At 46.3% G+C, this 19175-nt stretch overlaps 1 protein-coding gene across 5 annotated transcripts in view; it reads right to left on the minus strand.

Moving 5' to 3' along the window:
- Positions 1–745: 745 nt before the first annotated feature.
- The window catches only part of LOC139927715 (band 4.1-like protein 1), a 61351-nt gene continuing 42921 nt past the window's right edge, over positions 746–19175 (minus strand). Inside the window, exons 7-21 of one of the 5 annotated variants that reach the window (XM_078283641.1) lie at positions 18547–18765; positions 18077–18164; positions 17794–17946; positions 16844–16941; positions 15692–15867; positions 14779–15032; positions 12474–12623; positions 7298–7348; positions 5680–5808; positions 4569–4646; positions 3741–3800; positions 3154–3249; positions 2419–2499; positions 2156–2272; positions 746–1103 (exon numbers count right to left, since the gene is read on the minus strand). In XM_078283641.1, the coding sequence (XP_078139767.1) occupies positions 1098–1103; positions 2156–2272; positions 2419–2499; positions 3154–3249; positions 3741–3800; positions 4569–4646; positions 5680–5808; positions 7298–7348; positions 12474–12623; positions 14779–15032; positions 15692–15867; positions 16844–16941; positions 17794–17946; positions 18077–18164; positions 18547–18765 (1756 nt within the window). In that variant the 3' untranslated portion in view covers positions 746–1097. Of the gene's footprint in view, positions 1104–2155; positions 2273–2418; positions 2500–3153; positions 3250–3740; positions 3801–4568; positions 4647–5679; positions 5809–7297; positions 7349–12473; positions 12624–14778; positions 15036–15691; positions 15868–16843; positions 16942–17793; positions 17947–18076; positions 18165–18546; positions 18766–19175 lie in introns of all 5 variants that reach the window. The other 4 variants (XM_071919957.2, XM_078283642.1, XM_078283643.1 and 1 more) reach the window with 4 other exon arrangements.

The following is a 19175-nucleotide window of genomic DNA, read 5'->3' on the forward strand; positions in this document are numbered from 1 at the left end:
TCCTCGAGTCTCCTCAAGTCTCCTTCAGTCGCCTCCTGACCCGCACAGTTTCTCAGAGGAACAGTTTCTCAGCCCCCCCGTCGTCTCGGCGCTCCTTCTACGGAGTATTTTTCATTCCCTCGGGCTATTTTTTTTTGTCGTTGAGCTGAATCATGCAGATTATAATCATCTAGTATTATACATATCTCATAAACAAGCAAACACTGGACATAAATTAGATCCTCTATAATTGTTAAAAATGTAAAAAGCGAGTAGGACCGGCCGTCGGTTATACTGAAGGTGTCGCGCCGGGAGGTGACGGCGAGCGTTAAAGGCTGCCTCTTTGCCACTTGCACCCCCCCCTCTCCCCCCACCCCGACCCCCCACAACCCCGCTCCTCGGACTCCACCCACCTCTGCTCTCAGGTAGTATTTCATGTATGGCGGCAGCAACGGGTGCAGGCGGAGGCGACCGTAAGATAGGAAGCCGTTCGTGGGGGTTGGGGTATTGACTTCCTCTAGGAATACTGATCAGTGTGTGTGTGTGGTGGGGGGAGGGGGTGGTGGTGGGTGGGTGGGGGGGGGGGCTCAGTCAGTCAATTGGCTTCACCTCAGGCAGAATTACATCATCGAAACTCATCATTCAAGTGAACCCCCCGAGTTCAAGGGAGCCGGCGCCTGTTAAATTAAATAATACGCAATTAAAAGTTGGAGACAAATGAAAAACAGCCGCCGTGTCTGTCTGTAGCAGAACTGTAACGTGGGTAAATAGCTGTGATGGGGGGGGGGGGGGGGGGGGGGGGTCAACTTTAAACCAAAAAGGTATGTTGTTATTCCACAGGCGGGACGTGCCGGGGGAGGGTGGGAGGCGGGGGCGGGGGAGGGGGTTGCGGCAGGCCGGGTCGGAGGCCGGTCGGAGTCACAGTCGGTTTGGCTAAAGGGACAGGAGTGGAGGTCCGCCGCGTCGCTCGAACGCAGCCTGCTCTCGTGTCGGCGTATACACAGTGGGGTAGGACGTCCTCTGGGTCGGTGGCGTGCCGCGGGGCGGGGCAGGAGACGAGACGGCCGGACGGACGGGGCGTTTCTCCCGGACCCCGTCTCAGGAGCCACCATGGCCGATCAGGACTGCAGCACAAGAAAGCGCTAATCACAAAACAGGAAAGCTAAACTCCCGTGACATGAATTCCTCAGAGTATCAATACTAAAAAAGTTCATTTTACTACACTGTTGATATACTTCTTTAAAACTACAAATAAGAGAGTATACTTTTATTTTACTTTTGCTGTACTTGCACTTGAGAACAGTGTACTTAGGCTTATACTTGTTCTTTTAATGCTACTTAGACTTGTTGAATACCTTTTTACACTTCTGCAGAAGGTACTGAGAATAGCAGTCTATACTTAGGCTTACTTGTGCTTTAAATCAGTGGTTCTCAAAGTGGGGTCCGGGGACCACCAGGGGTCCTTGAGGGGGTTCCAGGGGGTCCCCAGCAAATTGATGAATTGATAAACTTCAGCATTATTTAATTTACAAGAAGTTAACACAATTAGAGAATGTAGAATAATGACTGTTTTGATCATAGTTTCACTGTTATCTCTCTACCTGCAATACAGATAGTCATGGGATTCTGGACAAAATCATATCTAACAATACAAATATTCTCAGATTTTGATCCAAGAGACAAAATCTCATCAAATGGGGGTCTGTGGCTCTAATGTGGACTAAATTAGGGGTCCTTGATATGAAAAAGGTTGAGAATCACTGCTTTAAATGATACTAGTATACTTAAATAAACTTGAAAGTGGTTCAATTAAGTCAGAAGTTCAAATATACCTTAGTACACTCTAGTATTTATGCGAGTCTACCTCAAGTACACTAAATGTATACAGATATAAACTTAGTATACATTTTATAAACTAAAATATGGGCCAATTTAATCCCAACAAGTAACAAAATAGTACACTGAAAAGTACACTAATAGTTTGCCTAAGTTACTACACTTCTTATACTTATGTACAAAGGTAGTACACTTCTTATACTTAAGTATACTTTAAAAAATACACTTCAAGTTTACTACTTTTTGTAAGCACTGAACAGAGTTATCTTGCAGCCTGCGGTCTTGCCAGATGACCATCTCATGCCGGTGATATGAATCTTCAACGCTGAGCTCGTCATACCTCTGCTTTGCGCTGCTGCTCCTCGGTGGGAGACTCTGTTTCCCTGATAACCACTGCTTTCGTCACCAGCATGTCGGGGTGCTGCTGCTTGGCCTCCTGGATGGCCATGGCGAGGGCCTGGGGAAGCATATCACCACAGGATCGTTCACTTTTTACATTAGCTGGTAGTTTCCTGCTACTGAGTTATCTATCCACAGTAGTTTTCATGACCAGCTGGCTTAAAAACACAGGTATTTCAATATTTTTGCTGTATTGTTCCCTACCTGATGTTGGTCCACATCGTCGTCTCCCGTAATGATGATCCTTTTCTCGATTCTGGTCTCAGAGTAGCCTCCTTTCACAGTCTGGAAGACACATACAGTAAGTGACAAGCCTATATGGTAGGCAGTGTACCCAGTGACTAATGCTGAGTTTAGTTGATGCTCTTTTCTTTGTCTGTTCAGCCATGGTGGCTATCACTGCTCATGCTAACTACCCAGTCTTCTACCCTTCTTCTTGTTTATTCCAACAACTCGGAAACATAAAATGCATCATCAGCAGAGGATTTATCCCAGGAAAGAGCTACCAGACACCAGGTGTTCAGAACAGCACATGTAAAAGCTTTCATGAATTGGATATAGGTTGGATCACTATTGTGTTCAACAGTGAGGAGCAATTTGAAAATGTTACTGATCATTACTTTAAATGTCTGGAAAATCATGGCAGAAGGTTGTGGCTGTTAATGAAAAACTTCAATACCAGCAGCTCCATTATATTGCATGTCAATTAATTACTTAACACATTTTTGCCTTGTCATTTCGATTCAAACAAAATGCCAAATGATGTCAGTCTAGTGAATGTTATTTGATCCCCGCGGTACCTGATCCCCTCTGCTGGGGAATAGTCTTGCTCTAAACTGTCATCGCCGTAATTAAACCTGGAATGTAGATGTGGAAGTGGTGGGCCGAGTCCAAACTCCGGCTATTAAACGGTAACCGTGGGAACAGATAACAAGCTACCTTGGTAACTTGAGTCGTAGTTGCTGAGGTGACGCTCTCGGCGGTGACGGTCAGCGGGGACACGACAGACTCTCTCCCCAGGGTGCCTGCTTTTACCTAGAGCGCAGTCATTAGAGGGCAGATACTCTGAGTAATCAATACCGCCGCTACAACCAGCTGCACTGTTCAAAGACACAGGGACACGAGGCAAAGGCACACACACACACACACACACACACACACACACACACACACACTCGCACAGAGGAAGCAGTCTATGCAGTGGTGCAGGGGTGGAAAGGCTTTGAAGTGGTGGTCATGGAGTGATGAGCACACATGCACGCAAATGTTCATATTCGCAACACAAAGGGCTTTGTTTCAGGACAATTAGCCATTATCATAGCACTAAACACAATTACTCTGTGAGCATTATGCACACACACATGGATCACAATGTGGACATGTTGTGCTGTAACATTATTGGTTGTTCCAGTTATTCAGCAGGATATGAGAGAGAAGGCAGCAACGACACATCGGCCGGACTTTCTTATTCTGCGACCAATTTGAATATCTACAGTAGAAAGCAAACAAACGTGTGTGATACTTACAGGCGAGCCATTTTCTTTATGGGTAGCAGGTGCCTCCCTCTGGCTGACAACGCCATAGTTCTGAAGGACAGAGTGAAACAGAGTGAAAAATTCTGGTTTTGCTTGAGATTCATGTATATCATATTTTTAAAAAATCAAGATAACTCCCTAATATGAAAAGGATATCTGCATCAGGGAAGCGGGAAATTCATGATCACACAACACTGCTTTGGGAAGACGCATGGGAGGTATACATCAGCTGTTAGTCAAAAGGCAGCCCAGCAGAATAACATCCCATCCACTTAATGCAACAGCGCAGCAAAATCTGAACACATCTACTGTATGTGAAAGTGGACGCACACGACAAGATCTCTTTGATATTTATGTGACTAATTAGCTCCGACCTTGCGATCCTAGTCAAATTTCGCTGGCACTTCACCAGAAATATTCTCATTTCTTGAAACTCACTCTTGTCGAAGTCATGTAGTGTATGTCCACCCTTATGCCTGATGCAGTAAGCTTTGCATCATACAGTAGAGAGACCTTTAGCTTCATTTCAGGGCAGCACATGCGCAAACTGCACAGCAAGGTTGCCTCCATGAGCTTCAAAAAGGTTTTGCAATGAAAACAACACATAAAGCATCTAGCCACTGTTAGGATTTACCATTAACAGCTTGTGTATACTTACTAAATCCTTTATAAAGGCAATCCTAAAGCCCAACAAATTCCTTTTACTGTAATTTGGTGGCAATAGTGTCCAAATTCATCCGCCATCACTGACATGCAGACAGCTGGCACAGAGCAACAGCCAAGCCTTTGTGCTGCTGAGGAGGAGCCGGAGAGACGTACCATGTCTCCCTCTGCTGGCGGAGTTACGTCAGTGCCGGAGACCTTTGTCTCCCCACAGTTGACGTCATCCTCCGTTTGCTGCAGATACACACATAGAGGCGACCGGGGGCTTACTCTTGACATCTTTGGAAATTTGATTCAACTCGGAGCCGGCGCTTCAAAAGCCCCCCCTCCCCCTCTACATCATTGCCAGAGTTCATCCGCGCCATTAGCCGAATGGCAAAATAGCCTGGCAATGATTAAACTTTAATAAGGCACCTGTGGGACAGCCTCCGCTCAAATCTTTGCCTCCGGAGATGAATGGGATTTCCACTCGCTTTCATCACCCTCATTAATTTCCTGTCAATACTTTAATCACTCCATAATGATGCTATTATGTCATTCAAGTCTGGTGAATGTGGCCATTATGTCATTGACGGCCAAAGAATATGGCACTTGCTCTAATCAAGACCCACTCCAGAGCTGCGGAAAAATACGGCGTCAAAGTTCTCCATTGCAAATTGATAAGTCTATTTCCTGCTGTCTCCAATAATATCGGGGAAAAGAATGGGTGATTGATGGGATCGTTCCTACAATGAGAAGAGTGAGGGAAATGACCTTCAACTGTCCTGTTCTCCTCACTTTCCCTTTTGTATATATTGTGGGTTAAAAATCGGTAAAAATGTAACAGCATTAATGTATAAGATAAGACAAAACTTTATTGATCCCTGTGGGGAAATTGCGTTGCTGCAAGCTGCAATCAGATACAGCAGTGGGGAGAAATAGAATATAAATATAAAAATAGTATACAAACAATAAAAACAATTAAAAAAAGAAACAAACGTGGGGTTATGTAAACATATGCAGCTGACACTTTCAACATGTTAACTAGTCTGTACGACTGGGAAATATCACAAAAGTATGGATTATTAAGATGTATGGCTTTCTCACAGTTTCCTACTTACAGTATCAACTGCTTAATTAAATATGAATTACTAAATGAAATAACGCAACCATTGTGAAAGGTATCAGTATAGGTATAAGTATACAGTATATGCAGCATGTGACAATGAGAGGGAAATGGGAAAGTGAAGGAAGCAGATATGTGAATTTACTGTTCACTTTGCTTTACCTGTGGTGAGACATTCATGATGTTGGAGTGGACCTCTGATCCGTTGGTGTGCGTCTCCATCTTGGCATCGGCCTTCCTCAGCATATGGGCCATGCTCACAGCACTGGCGTCTTTCTTTGCCACCGGGGGCTGAGGGAAACACAACCGGTACGGTACAGTCAGACAGCATCAAGCAAAACTGTTCTCTACTGGATGTTCTGTGGTGAGAGAACTGAGGATCATCACTGAAAAGATGGTGCATCGCTTATGGGAAGCATACATTTCAGAACAAAGCACCTGAATACTGTTAACTTGACAGTGAAATACTTGTGAACTTTTTTATTATATTGGTCTGCTTGATTACAGTAAAGCATAGCAATGATGGTGCAGCTGCAGGGGAGCTTCAAGAAACACTTGAACGATTAACAAATCACAATGGATGAAACAGAAATGAATAAATCAACGGCTAAAACGGTTTAGAACAAAAATTAAACATGAATAAAACATAAAAAAGAAAAATCCAATCACGACAAGAAATGGTCCAACTTAAAAAAAGGCTGCAGGTAGTTATGGCCAACTCGACTCAGCCAGGCAGGGGAAACATCCAGCGGGTGATGGTGATGAAGCGGGGACGGACACATGTATCTGTCTACCTCATGGTGCGTCCGCTCCTCGGGAAGCCTCTCCTCTACGGGAGACTTGTCAGTGGAGCCCATTAGACGGGCCGAGTAGAAGCGGGAGATCTCCTCGAAGTCCTCGCGGCCCACCTCCGGCTGCTGCTGCTCCCTGTCCCCCGGCTCCGACGCGCCCTTGGAGAAGTCCTCGGCGCCGGAGTGCAGGTCCATGAGGACGGTGAAGTCGACCTCGGCCTCCAGGCTGGACGTGGAGCTGACCGTCATGCTGGAGCACTTGCGCTCGATGCCCAGGTGGGTCTCCCTCATGCAGGCCACGGTGTCCCGCTCCTGCTCCTCCTCGGAGGCGGCGCCGGGCGGGGGCCTCCTGTCCCCCGGCTCCTTCTGGGGGGAGGGGAGGGGGGGGCGGGCACAGACAAAGAGGAGCGCCGCTCTGACGTCACACAACCGCGGGCGGACTGACGGCGGCCGAGACATGGGATGGGATGGGTGGTATCGTCCCGATGTTTCAAGGTGGGGTTCGGGGAGGATCCGAAATGAAAGCCATAAAGCATGCGGCATACTGTACCGTGTTTACGCAGTGACAAAATCACCTGGCATGCAATCATGTCAAAATGAATAGAAGAGATTAATGACTGTGTAGGATGGTGATGGATGAGCTGCCAATGAAGCAGAGAAGTGACACGGTTCATTCTGCATTTTGGCACAAAATGAAGTTGTGTTTGTTTTTAAAAATAACCGAAAGCATTTCAATGACGAGGTTTGGCTTTGATGAGGCTTGGCTTTGATCTTTGCAAATCCCCCGCTGCATTGCTCTAGTATCTCCTGATATGTGACACCTTTTCATATATCAGGAGAGGCTAGCACAGTCACTTAGGAGGCATGCGGTTTACCTGTGAGGGATGCAAAGAGGAAGACCGCAGCAATCTAACATTGGGTAAACAATGGAGAAGAGGAAAACAGGAGATGAGATGGGCGTGTGAAGAGTTTAAATACAAATGAACAACCTTGGCATCAGCGAACGGCTCTTCGTAAATGGCAGGAGTGGAGAGAGGCTCCTGCAGGGGGAAGCAGAGGAAAGGGCAGAGCACACTGAGGTTAGCACAAGCTCAACTATAGCCACTGGACAAACAGACTACCAGAAGAGCAGATATCCTAACAGTAGAGCTTCAGTGGGGCCTGAAAATTTGAGCCCAGCCTAACCTGAACCCAAAGTATTTCAGTCCAAACCTAAACTGGGATCCTGGTGTATTTCTGCTTGGGAGCCAAAATCTGGCAACAGCCTAAAATTGCAAATTTGCTGAGAGTGAAGAGCTAATAAATCAATAATTTAATATGTTTTTAAAATGCAGCCCGACCCAAACCCAAGTTTAGGTGAGAAATTCAGCCTGACCCGACATGAGCCCACTGGGTCCATGCAGATCCAGTCGGGTCCTAATGGACTCAGGCGTGAATTTCAAGCTCTACTCTACAGCGGCATAGCATCATAGCAATACAGTTTAGAAGACAGAAAAGAGGTGAGCTTATCGCAACAGAAAAACATCATCTACAGCCAGGTTTCTTTGTTAGAATGAGCAGTGACCAGAGGAGAGAGTCATGCAGTTTGTATTATGAGCAGGTTTTCAGCATAGCAACAGCCACTCGTTGCCCCCCCGAAAAAAAGCGAATCAGAAAGTGTTGCAATACTATGCACCTTGAATTTCAACAGGGGAACATTCAAATGGTCAAATGATATTGTGCGATTCACAATACAAGTGCTATCAAGGTGCCTTTCAAAGCGCTGCCAGTCAAAATGACTAGACAAGTGATTCCACATGTTTGGAAGACCACGTAATGTTTTCCACACCCAGAGTTCAATCTGACGCAGGTTATGATTGTCACTGAGGTGACAACACCTCTTCTCGTGCCTGTTTAATCCAATAGGTGCAAGACCTTGACTCAGATGAAAAGGTGGGCAATGATGAAAGCTGTCGTATCTGCTCACTTCAAATTCCTTTCATTCCAGTGCCAAATGCGTGCAAGCTCCTAATGATGCCGACAGTGAAATGAAAGCGGCAAATCTGACTCTAGCCAGGGCATTGGGATGTGGTGTCTGGCTGTGTCGTTGCCCGCTTGCTTTTTCACATTTGGAGGAGCCAATGTGTTCATAACACCGGTCAGCTTTCTATCCAGTTCAGGTTGTGGATAGAAACGCATCTGATTTATGAATTATCATCACCGCACAAAAGGATCAAGCAACATTTTGGGAATTCTGTTAAGTTCCAGTTAATCATTTTGATCTAGTTTCAGAATGATTTGTGTGCAAATAAACTATCTACATTTGTGTGAGATGATAGCTATCTGTAGCATAAAGTAATGGATGATGATGACATTTTTCTCCCTTTTCCGCAAACAAGTGGTTTCATTTGTAACATTAGTATGAAATAAATCATTTGTTTTGTGTTTTCAGTTTGGAAACAGCATGGAGATGTGCAAAAATCATCACGGCGATGATAATATGCGAGCCTTTCTTTCCTTGCAACCCTCTGACAGAGGAGAACGTGAGTTGGAAGGAAATGTGAGGCTCAGAAAAGTAGGGAAGGGGAAGACAAGCCAACAACCAAAACATGAGATATTCATTGTTTCTTTTTTAACAAGTTCTTTCACAGCCAGTAGTGAGTTGTACAGATTTGCCAGATATTGTGGTACATGTTGAGGGTGGAGGCGAGGGGAGGGAATAAATTGAGTTGCCAAAAAGTCCAAACTTTTTAGGGGCAAATGCACTGATGGCTGCTCTACTGATTTTGACTCCGAGACAGAGCCAAAAGTAACGCTGCCTGCTCTTCCTACAGGCACGTATAGGGAAGGTGTATGAGCATTTCAAGTCACTGAAAACGGAGAAAAAAAAAACAGAGGAAAAATGGTGTGCGAGTCTGGTGTCTGAAGCTCATGCGATGCTTTTATTTCCAATGACTGAATAGCAGATGCCAAGCAGAGTTACCGAGTGTCTCTTCTTGGCTGCGTCCAGGCCAGGCTCCCTGCCGGCATTTCGGCTGTTCCGCAGTATTAGCCCAGACTCCCTGGCCTTCTGTGTTTTCACTGGCGGGGCTGGCGGAGCCATTTTGGGCAGCGCTGAAACCTTTGAGCCGAACAATTGACTTTCTGCGGCTCCCCTAGCAGACTGATAACTATCATCGTGTTGCTCCGTTTTAGTCTCAAACTTAGCCATGGCCTCCAGATCCGTGGCGAACGCCTGATGGAACGTGGAGACGTCGGTCCAGTTGAGGTCGGACGATCCCTCCGGAGAGCCCACCGACCAGCGGTACTCCCTTCTGAGGACCCTCGCGGACTCCTCCTGCCCCGGCCTGTCCCTCTCATCTTTGCACGCTATGCTCTTTGACCTCTCCGGCTTGAGAGGAACGATCCGGGTGATTTCCGACTGGTAGCTGCTGCCTGATAGCCGGTGAAACGACCTCCTCTGAACTTTGTCCCCCAACAACCCCTCAATATCCTCTCCCCCAGAACTACTGATTTTCCGCTCGTGTGTCCTGACCTGTCTGAGTTTTACCTCTGCCAGCTCTTTGTTGTCAATAAGGCTCTTCCCTCGCACCTGCGGGCTCATGATGCACTCGTCCTTAACCTCCGCTAATGAATCATTTTCTACCTTTCCCGGTCCATTCACTGAGCCTGAGTCTATATCTGCCAGCTCAACGTGACTCACTTTTCTCTTCACCTGGTCTGCTCCTTGAATGGAGACCTCGCTGCTCTCGCCTATTGATATATCCTCTTGCTTGCTGTCTTTACACACCCTGACAGACTGATCCTTCCCTGATCCATCTTTCATCATCACCACCGGAGATGACTCGCAATGATTTCCTGCGTCAGACGTCTTTTCTGGACTGTCCTCCCAGTCCGAACCTTCATCTTCTTCCCCGGTAGAGCCGTCGCTTTCTTCCTTGTAGATGAGCTCTGCAGGTATTCCCAGGTTTAAACTCTGGGGTCTCCTCTTTTTCCTCTGTTTAGAGGTTGTATGTTCCTTTATCTGGCGTGAGCCTGGGGCCACATCATTGTTTGCCTCAGGGTCTAAGGCTTGAGATGGTTTACCTTGAGATTTGTCTTGAAACGAGTCTGCATTCTCAGATAATTGAACCACAAAACGACTTCTGTTCGTCGGCCAAGGCTCACAGGATTCATCTGCCTCCCTAGATGATTTTGGTGATGGAAACTCATCAATATGGCTTTTCATTTCTTTTTTTCTGTCATCCCCTACCTCAATATGTATCATCTTGGTAACATCTATCTCTTTTTCCAGCTCCTTCTTTTTCTCCCAAGAGGAATCAGACATGAATGGGGGCGAGGTGAGAGATTTGTTCTTTTCCTCTGCCTTCCAGTCATGGTCTTGTTGATAAGTGTCTTGTTTTTCAATCAATACCCACTCCTCAGAGCCCTACATGTTGGTATAGATTAAACATAGTTAGACATGCCAAGCAGACCTACTGCAAATAATGAAACTTGAATTACAGAAGAATGTACAAAAGGTACCACAGGTACATATTCAGGTTTTGGTAAACATGCGCTTGCATTTAGGGATTAATTGTAGAATATGTGGTTGTATTTTCTTGGATATTACATCAATGGCATATGAGGGAAAGTTACAATGCACAGAATGCAGTACACGACATTTCATCAAACCACAAATGCTAAGTATACTATATGATGAAAAAAAAGCATTGAGAGATGTGCAACCTCAGGTGAAGCCACCACAGTCTTCTGGATGAAACCCTCAACAGACAGGCTGTTGACAGGGTCTTTTCCCACCGCTCGGCCCACCGACTGGCCGACGAGGGGCAGAGGAGAGAGTTTAGAAGAGAAGGAAGAACAGCCATTAGCGCTCCGACTCTAAATGAGAGAGTCATTTAGGAAGATGCATAAGATACCGTTTCATGCAGCAGGGATAGAGGAAGAGAGAAAGAGAGAAAAAGGGTAAAGGCAGACAGAATCAGTACTGACAGGACCTGACTGAGCTATTCAGTACGAACTTTTTAATGAAAGGACTCGAAGGTAAAGACATGAGAACTCCGGCGCTTTCCGCTTGTACCTGACAGCGACCGAATCCACATAACCAAATCAGCACATATTTGCAATGCAAACATGTTTTTTTCTTTCTGTAACTACATCAAAGGGCTAAGTTCCACTGATTCCCTGGGAGACAGTCAAGAGCGCTGAGATTTTTCAGACCTTTAACTGTTGTCAGTCAAACAGAATAATACCCACCGATGCCTGGAATCAGACAAATGGCAGATTACATTTTCTGCCGCAGAGAATGTTTGACATTCTATGGGCATAATCTGATTGTCCCAGACAACAGATGAGAGATTGTCTGTCGACATCTTGGGCACCAGCAATGTCAGAACTATACTATCTGAAGACTACAATCTTAGTACTCTATCTTCAATAGCATAATTACAAAAAAGTGATCAAAGCTCTGGGAGCTTTTGTGATCCGGCATAAAGAAAGCACATTGCTGTTAGGCAATCAAGGGGGAAAAAAAAACAGATAACAGATAATTGTTTCTCAAGTGCCTTGCATTGTGTAAATCTCAAAAAATATCTCGCATCTTATCTATTCAAGTTGTTTCCTCATGAGCCGCTTGTCAGTCATCTTCAAGTACCTCTGAGATGCTGCCAGAATTATTCTTGTACACCAGGGATGGATAGAATGCATTTCATTACACACACATCTTTAAAACACATCACAGATTTGTCTATTTGCTCCTGTGAGCCCTATCGTACTGTAACACCTTGGCGCAGGAGATAAAAGTCTTTGCACCGCCTGCATGAGAAACATCTTCTAACCCAAACTACTTTCCCTAATCACGCTCATTCGCTCTGTTGTCTACGATCACACTGGCATCTCTTCAAGCTTGAATTATTCAAAGACGATGACAAAGCACACAAAACACTTACGAGACAAAAGCGTTTCCAAAATATGACCCAAACATGCCTGCTTTTAACCTCCGAGCAGCAGAGAGAGGGATTCAACATGACAGCGGCGAGACTGGAATATCAATGCACTTTTTATGGAATATCAAACATCAGAGGTTGTTGGATTTGAGATATCAGCCAGAGTGGACCCCAAGCCCCCCCCTCCCCTCTACACACACACACACACACACACACACACACACACTCATCCCCCACTCACTGCCTTCTTCTCGGGCGTGCCACTCGGGGAGGTCCCTGACAGACGCTTCTCACGGTTCATCAGCTTGCTGTTCGGCTCTCGCAAGGCTCTCTTCAGCTCATTGATGCTGGCCTGGTGCTTCAGCAAGACGTCCTGCGACTTATCCAGGAACTACGGGAGGACGAGTGGAACAACAAAGAAACAGAGAGAGAGAGAGAGGGGGGGGGGGGGGGGGGGGGGGGGGGGGGGGATATGCATTAACAGGGGCGTCAACATAATTTTCGACTGCAGCAATCACATCGACTCGACGCAGTCAAACCACATTGTCACCTGATGTGCATGACTGAATGGGCTGTGAGATAATACTGGATGTGCACAGGAGGGGATGCCATGGGATGAATTGGTTACACTTATGTTTCCTGAGGACTGTTGTGGCCGCTGTCACTGCATCGCTATTCTGTGCAGCCGTCTATGGAGGGAAACGGCATTTAAGATGCTACTGAATCCCTCTGCAAACAAAGGATAATTACATTAACCATATGAATTATTTTCTGAGGCGCAAACGCAAAATGAACACAACTGCTAATGTAGATGAGCTAATGAATATGCAACATTTATTAACTGCGCTTGTTAATCAAATTTCGGGACTTAATTATATATTTATTTAGTGATAACAGTTATTATGTTCCACAACAGTGAGGAACATGTACTGGTGCTTTGTAGGCTCTTTAAGAGAAAAGAGAATTTCAATTTACTCTGTTTTCTTACAGCACCCATCGAATTGCAGTGTTCCCTTTTCAACAGAGAATCATGTATTTCGCCGGACACCTGTCAAACCGCGTCTAGTATTCTGCGCTCACGGCTGCCAGGTGCTGTTACAAATCGTTATGGCGTTTGGAAAGCAGCGGAACGCAGGCAAAGTGCTGTCGGTAAAAGGCTGAACTGGAGAGACAAAGGAGCGGCGGCACATATCACGGAGCACAAGGGCTGAAGACAGGGAGCTGTACCTCCTGTTTGTGCCGAGGAGTGGCCTCCCGGTCCAACTGAGAGAGCTGAGTTGGGGCAGGAGAGGGGGCAAGGACGAGGGGAGGGGGGGCAGAGGCGAAGGGTGCGGGGTCAGTGGGTTTAGGGACGGGGTAAAATGCAGAGACAGAGAGGCAGCAGGTAAGTCAATGAGGGAGACAGGCAGACAGACAGGATGGCTGGCTTAAAATTTTAATCATACAGCAGTGGAGCCAGAAACGCCGCTGCGCCAGCCACAAACCAACATCAAGCTGATCTACTGAAGCGGTCCAATGATGTCACTGCCAGACAGAGAGAGTGCATGCTCATCTAGCGTCAGCTAGCCGAATGGTGACCGTGTCAAGTCAAATTTGACAATTTGGAAATTTAAAAAGCCATCAAAGCAAACACTTTGGCACTGAATAGATGTTGACACGATGGCCTGCATGGATGTTGAAAACCCGGGTAAATATAGCACCAAAATAAAAGTTGAGACGATGTCGGTAGTCATCCATAGCTGCTGTTGTGAAATCAGGACCTAAATATCTTTCTGATATCAGTTCAGAGCAGTTTCTAAAGCTGTTTTAATATTAGTTTTTACTGTGCCATGTCATAATATACATAATATACACAAGTCCAAATGAGGCCTTTGCAGCTTCAGTCATGTATGTGGTGCATGGCAGCACATTTTTGCTTTTCTATGACAGTGATAATAAGCCAGATTGTAATTGCCACATTCTGAGAGACAAATGCCCACTACAGCGGAAGACGGTCAGAGAGAGACTGAGATACAAACAGACTGACAGAGAGAAAGACAAAGGGATGGATGAACAGAGACAGACAGACAGACAGAGGTCACCAGACACCAAATACCTCCTGTTTACTGTCAGCCGGTGACCCAGCCTCCTCCTTTTGGCCAGCAAAGAGTTGAAAAGAAAGAGCGTGTTAGCGACAGAGGACTTGGGAAAGTCGAGTTTGCATGTCTCAGCATAATGAGGTAAAGGGTTAAAAACTGTAAAGCTGTTAGTGGGATTTATGAGCAGTGTAGTGTAAGCATATAAGCCTGAGTGAATAGGAGTGAAAGGAGAAGAGTTAGTAATGCTAAATCCACCAAAGCCACCACAGCGCTGTAGCCCTGCAGGATAAGCCTCAGCGGGCCCGAGGAGCTCGCGCTGCATCCATTTGCATCGGCACCCCTGCAGTCCCCGCCGCGTCTCTGCGCACGCTAAACGACCAGCTGACTAAAACCCCTTTCTCATACTAGTTTGACTGTAAAGACCCCCACGAAGAGTCCTAAACGCCTCCATCAAGAAATCTAGAGTACCTTGATTTCTTTCTTTTTGCTGGGGGTGATATCGCCGTCTTGCTCCTGGTCTTGATCCGTCTCCTGGGCCCGCTCTTGGTCCTGGTCCTCCTCGTCCTGGTCCTGGTCCTGATCCTGGTCCTGGTCCAGACTGGGCTCCAGCTCGGTCTCTTGCTCGTCCACAGAGGGGCTGCGGAGGCGAGGCTGCTCGCTGACGCTGCGGCGGGACAGGCCGTCGTGGTTCTCGCACATGGCCGACACCGGCCGCGAGAACTCTGCTGGTGACACGAGTTGAATTATTCTCAGAGACAAGTCAGGATAAAGACAGTGGGGTTCGACTGATATGGGTTTTTAAAGGCCAATATTTTTGGATTGAAGCTGCTGATAGCTATTATTGTGTACCAATATGTAATATCAAGAAAAATTACGAGTATTCAGTGTTTCCCCCCAGACGTTTATTCTTGTCAGTGTGGAGAAGCCTCTGAAATAGCATTTACACCATCATGTAACACTAAAACTCTCCATTAATACCCAGAAAAATGAAATTCCTTTAGGTGAGTTGGCAGCTTCTGAACGCAGCCCTGAAGTGGGCTGAGTAAAATCCTCCCACAGCACACTGGAACGATTTATTTGGTCGAGGTTGTTGATGTTCAGGGCAGAAACTCAAACTCACATTTTGGCAATGGATGGACACTGACAAGCTGATATCTGATCCGATAAATCAGTCAAACCCTATAAGACAGCATCTGACATTATGTTCCACGTATAACGTCGTTCAAAATGGAGCCTGTGCTTTCATATACAAAACCAAACAAGATCCTGAAGCAGAAATTCACTCACGAGGCATTTTAAATGTTACACTTAAACAAGATACAGACTGTTTTTTGAATTTAAAGTTTAAACAGATCTGGTGGGGAACAATAGTGGTGCTTACCTCCATCCAAGCTTCGAGACAGCAGGTATCTCTTGCTGGTGGAGCGCTCAAAGTGCGGAGCAGGCCGGTCTATGAGAGCGCTGGCTTGTCTGGTTTGGGCCTGTGTCCTCCCACTGTAGCGAAACTTTGAGCCCATCACCAGGAAGCCCTTGGGAGGAGGCTCTGGAGACACCAACCTGGAGACAATAAAAGATACATTCTGGTGTGCTGTAATAAGCAAAGGTTCTTGACCACATACCGTGCGGCAAGAAGTGACTGGTGGACTCTGTTTCTGAGACACTCAAAGTTATCCTGGTTCCAGACTCTTGAATGGCGTCCCGCCCACTTTTCAGATTTTTCAAGCGATTCAGAGAGTCTGGTGTTGCTCTAGTCAACGGCTTGTTCTCGCTCAGAGAAACAATCGAGCCAATCAGCGCCTTTTTGAACCATTCGTGCAACGGTTTTTCATTGGTGTTTCAGCAGGATAGATTTGTTGAAATCACCCCCTTAACCAACATATTGTCTTTGCAAAAACAATATTTTTGTCAAATTGACCCACATTCTTGGTAAAGTTGGTAAATACGCTGGCGTCCGGATACGTCAGTCACTAGTGACTGGCTAGGGGACAAACAAAACCAAAATTTTGAGTGTGTATTTTTCACATCTATCTGTTTTGTATATGCTCCCAGAAGAAGCAATGTCATCTGATCCCATCTTTGTCCAGCTATTTATTGCCACACGGTATGTGGTCAACATTTCCTCCAAGGTTCTGAACGGGTTGTGTTCAGGATGCAAGTAAGTGCAATTGAATTGCAGCAACATCTTGAGGCCGTTCAAGCTGGATTTGTATCGGCCTTTAACATAGTATGACGATTTACTGAATGTACCCACGGCATGCTAGCAATATATTGTTGTTGTGTGGGTGAACTGTAGTCTTGCACCTACTGCACACCTGTAGCTGAATTAAACTTGTCAGAATCAGTATTCATCAGGTGATTATTAGTAATCCTGAGGGTGGCAGTTTCAGCACTAGGATTTTCACAGAAACTACATTTAGCAGCGCACTGTTCGGTGAACTAATGAAGCTATACACATGGAAATGGAAATGTTTTCTTTGCCTTGATAGGCATTGAACGGAAAACCATTCAACCATGAGAGCAGATCGATCCTTACCTGAAGAAGGTGTGATGCTCGATGCAGACCTTCCACAGCCTCTTGGCAGCTCTGTGGTTGGGAAGCTTAAAACCGATAGTACTTTCAAACTGTTCATACTGGAGAGGAGAGGGAGAACAGGGGGACACAGAAAGAAATGTGTGAGTGAAGAAAGAGGAGGGGGGGTATTTAGCAGGAGGTGCATTTATTGTGTTGTCCTCAATCCTTTCTTGGTACAAGACAAAGAATAAAGCTTAGGACAACCTGACACATTCATAAAAATTACAGTAAACCTATTGCGTCCCGTTCCTATCCACATGCACAGAGTCTATAAAGCAATCAGTCTGGTTGTCACCCCAGACCATTCTGTGAGCTGGCATAAACACTACTGCCACAATGTAGTTAAACCCATGAATGTCCGTGAATAAGAAAATGCATTTACATTACAACACAGACTTTGCTTCCCAATAAGCCACCCACTGCCGACTGGACAGAACGGAGCAGATCAAGGCAGAGGGAGGATAACATCCAATTTTCAGACACTGGGAGCAAACAGGAGGAAGGCATTTCATGGCTCTATATTTATACTCTTTATCCCTCTATTCTGGCTGTGGCTGCAGCTGCACCAGCTCTGTTAAAGGGGCTCTTTATTTGGCTCGATCACAGGCTCACTGTGCGGCTCTGTCACTTGACTGGGTCTGGCCCAGACAGCCTGTCACACCGAGGCTCAGCATGGAGGATAAGCTGCAGCGCCGCACCGCACAACGCGGAGGGCCGGACTATAGACCCTGACCCTGCAGAGCAGCAAAACTGGAGGTGAAAGGAGGAGGATTTTCCAGCTTTCTGCTCAGCCCAACTGACCACACATCCATTTCTGCACTGGCTGTGCTGCCAGTTCTCAACAATAACACTCATAATAGTTCTCAAACATTTGAAGCCGTGGCCTAATTATCCTCGGCCAGTTCGCTTACCTCTCCAGGCCGGATCTTGATGTAGAAGTTGCTCCTCTTATAGGAGATCTTGAGGATCTTTGGCCAGGCAAAGCGGTTGATCCTAAGCCTATCACGGTAAATCAGCAGGCCATTGGCGCAGACACCCAGCATAATATCAATCCCTTCAGAATCCTGCGGCGGCCAAAGGACAACAAAGAGGCAGAAATGATTTGTGACCAGAATGTAGAGAAGATGAAAACACCGTATTCATCCTTGAAACCCGCTTGCATGTTGATTAAAATAAGAAAAGGCAACAGCTCACCTTAGCGTGATGGAGGTCCACCCCATACATGGACAGTTTCTTAGCATTCTCCAGGAAGTTAATTTCAGCCTCTGCTGGAGTCATACCCCTGTGGCAGAATAAAGATTATATCTGTAACCAACAACCACAGGCCTTCTTAAATCACAAATAATAAACCCATGATCTTACACAGCGGGAGCTGAATTATCTCGGTAATAAGCTTGATATATTCCATTCTAAAATCTCCCCTTGCATCCCCTAAGCATAACGCTTGGGCGCATGCCAAACAAACAATGCCAAATCAGAGCATGGCGAAGACCCTCTAACTGAGTAAGTGCTGACGCATTGGCAAGGCTCCAACTGTGTGACGGTAATGACAGGCGCTACGACAGGGTATGTGACGGCATCTATCGCCGCTGACTAATAACTCATTGGGAATATGCAGATGCGTCAAAATCCGACAATAGCACGGCGCGCACGTGTGTGTGTACTTGTAGTTCCGGTGGAGCTCCATCACCCTCTCCTCCAGCTCGCGCGTCTGGTTGGGGGCGAAGCGGAAGTCGCTGACGTAGTCGGAGCCGTGGTCGTCGTGGTCGTAGTCCCCCAGCTCGGCCTGGACGGCGTAGGAGCCCAGGAGGGCGTGGGTGACGAACGAGCACGGCAGCCGGCCCGACAGCATGTCGTCCCTCAGCTGCAGACACAGGTAGTATCTGTCAGGAGAGAGAGAGAGGGAGAAGGGGAGGAGAGGAGAGGAGAGGAGGGTGTTGGCAGTCAAACGGGCCTCAGCAAAGGCGAGCTCCAACAAGTATTCAGCGTAGTTAATCCATGGCAGTTAGTAGCATTCCAATTCTAATCCTCTAAAAAGGAGAGGGATTTGGACTTCTTTGACATGGGGGCAAATATGCCATATAAATTGTTACAATACTTCTATGTAAACACATACTTTCTGGCGAATAAAAAGGCAAATCATCCGCAGAACTGACACGTGTAAGCAATTTTTCATTTGATTAACTTAAGAAGAGCATGAGACAGCACAGCCAGAGGAGTTGCAGCTGATTAAATTGTAAGCGCATATTTGTGAGTGTGTGCGTGTGTGTGTGTGTGTGTGTGTGTGTGTGTG

This window comes from Centroberyx gerrardi, chromosome 5 (genome assembly GCF_048128805.1).
Source record: "Centroberyx gerrardi isolate f3 chromosome 5, fCenGer3.hap1.cur.20231027, whole genome shotgun sequence".
Lineage (NCBI taxonomy): Eukaryota > Metazoa > Chordata > Actinopteri > Beryciformes > Berycidae > Centroberyx > Centroberyx gerrardi.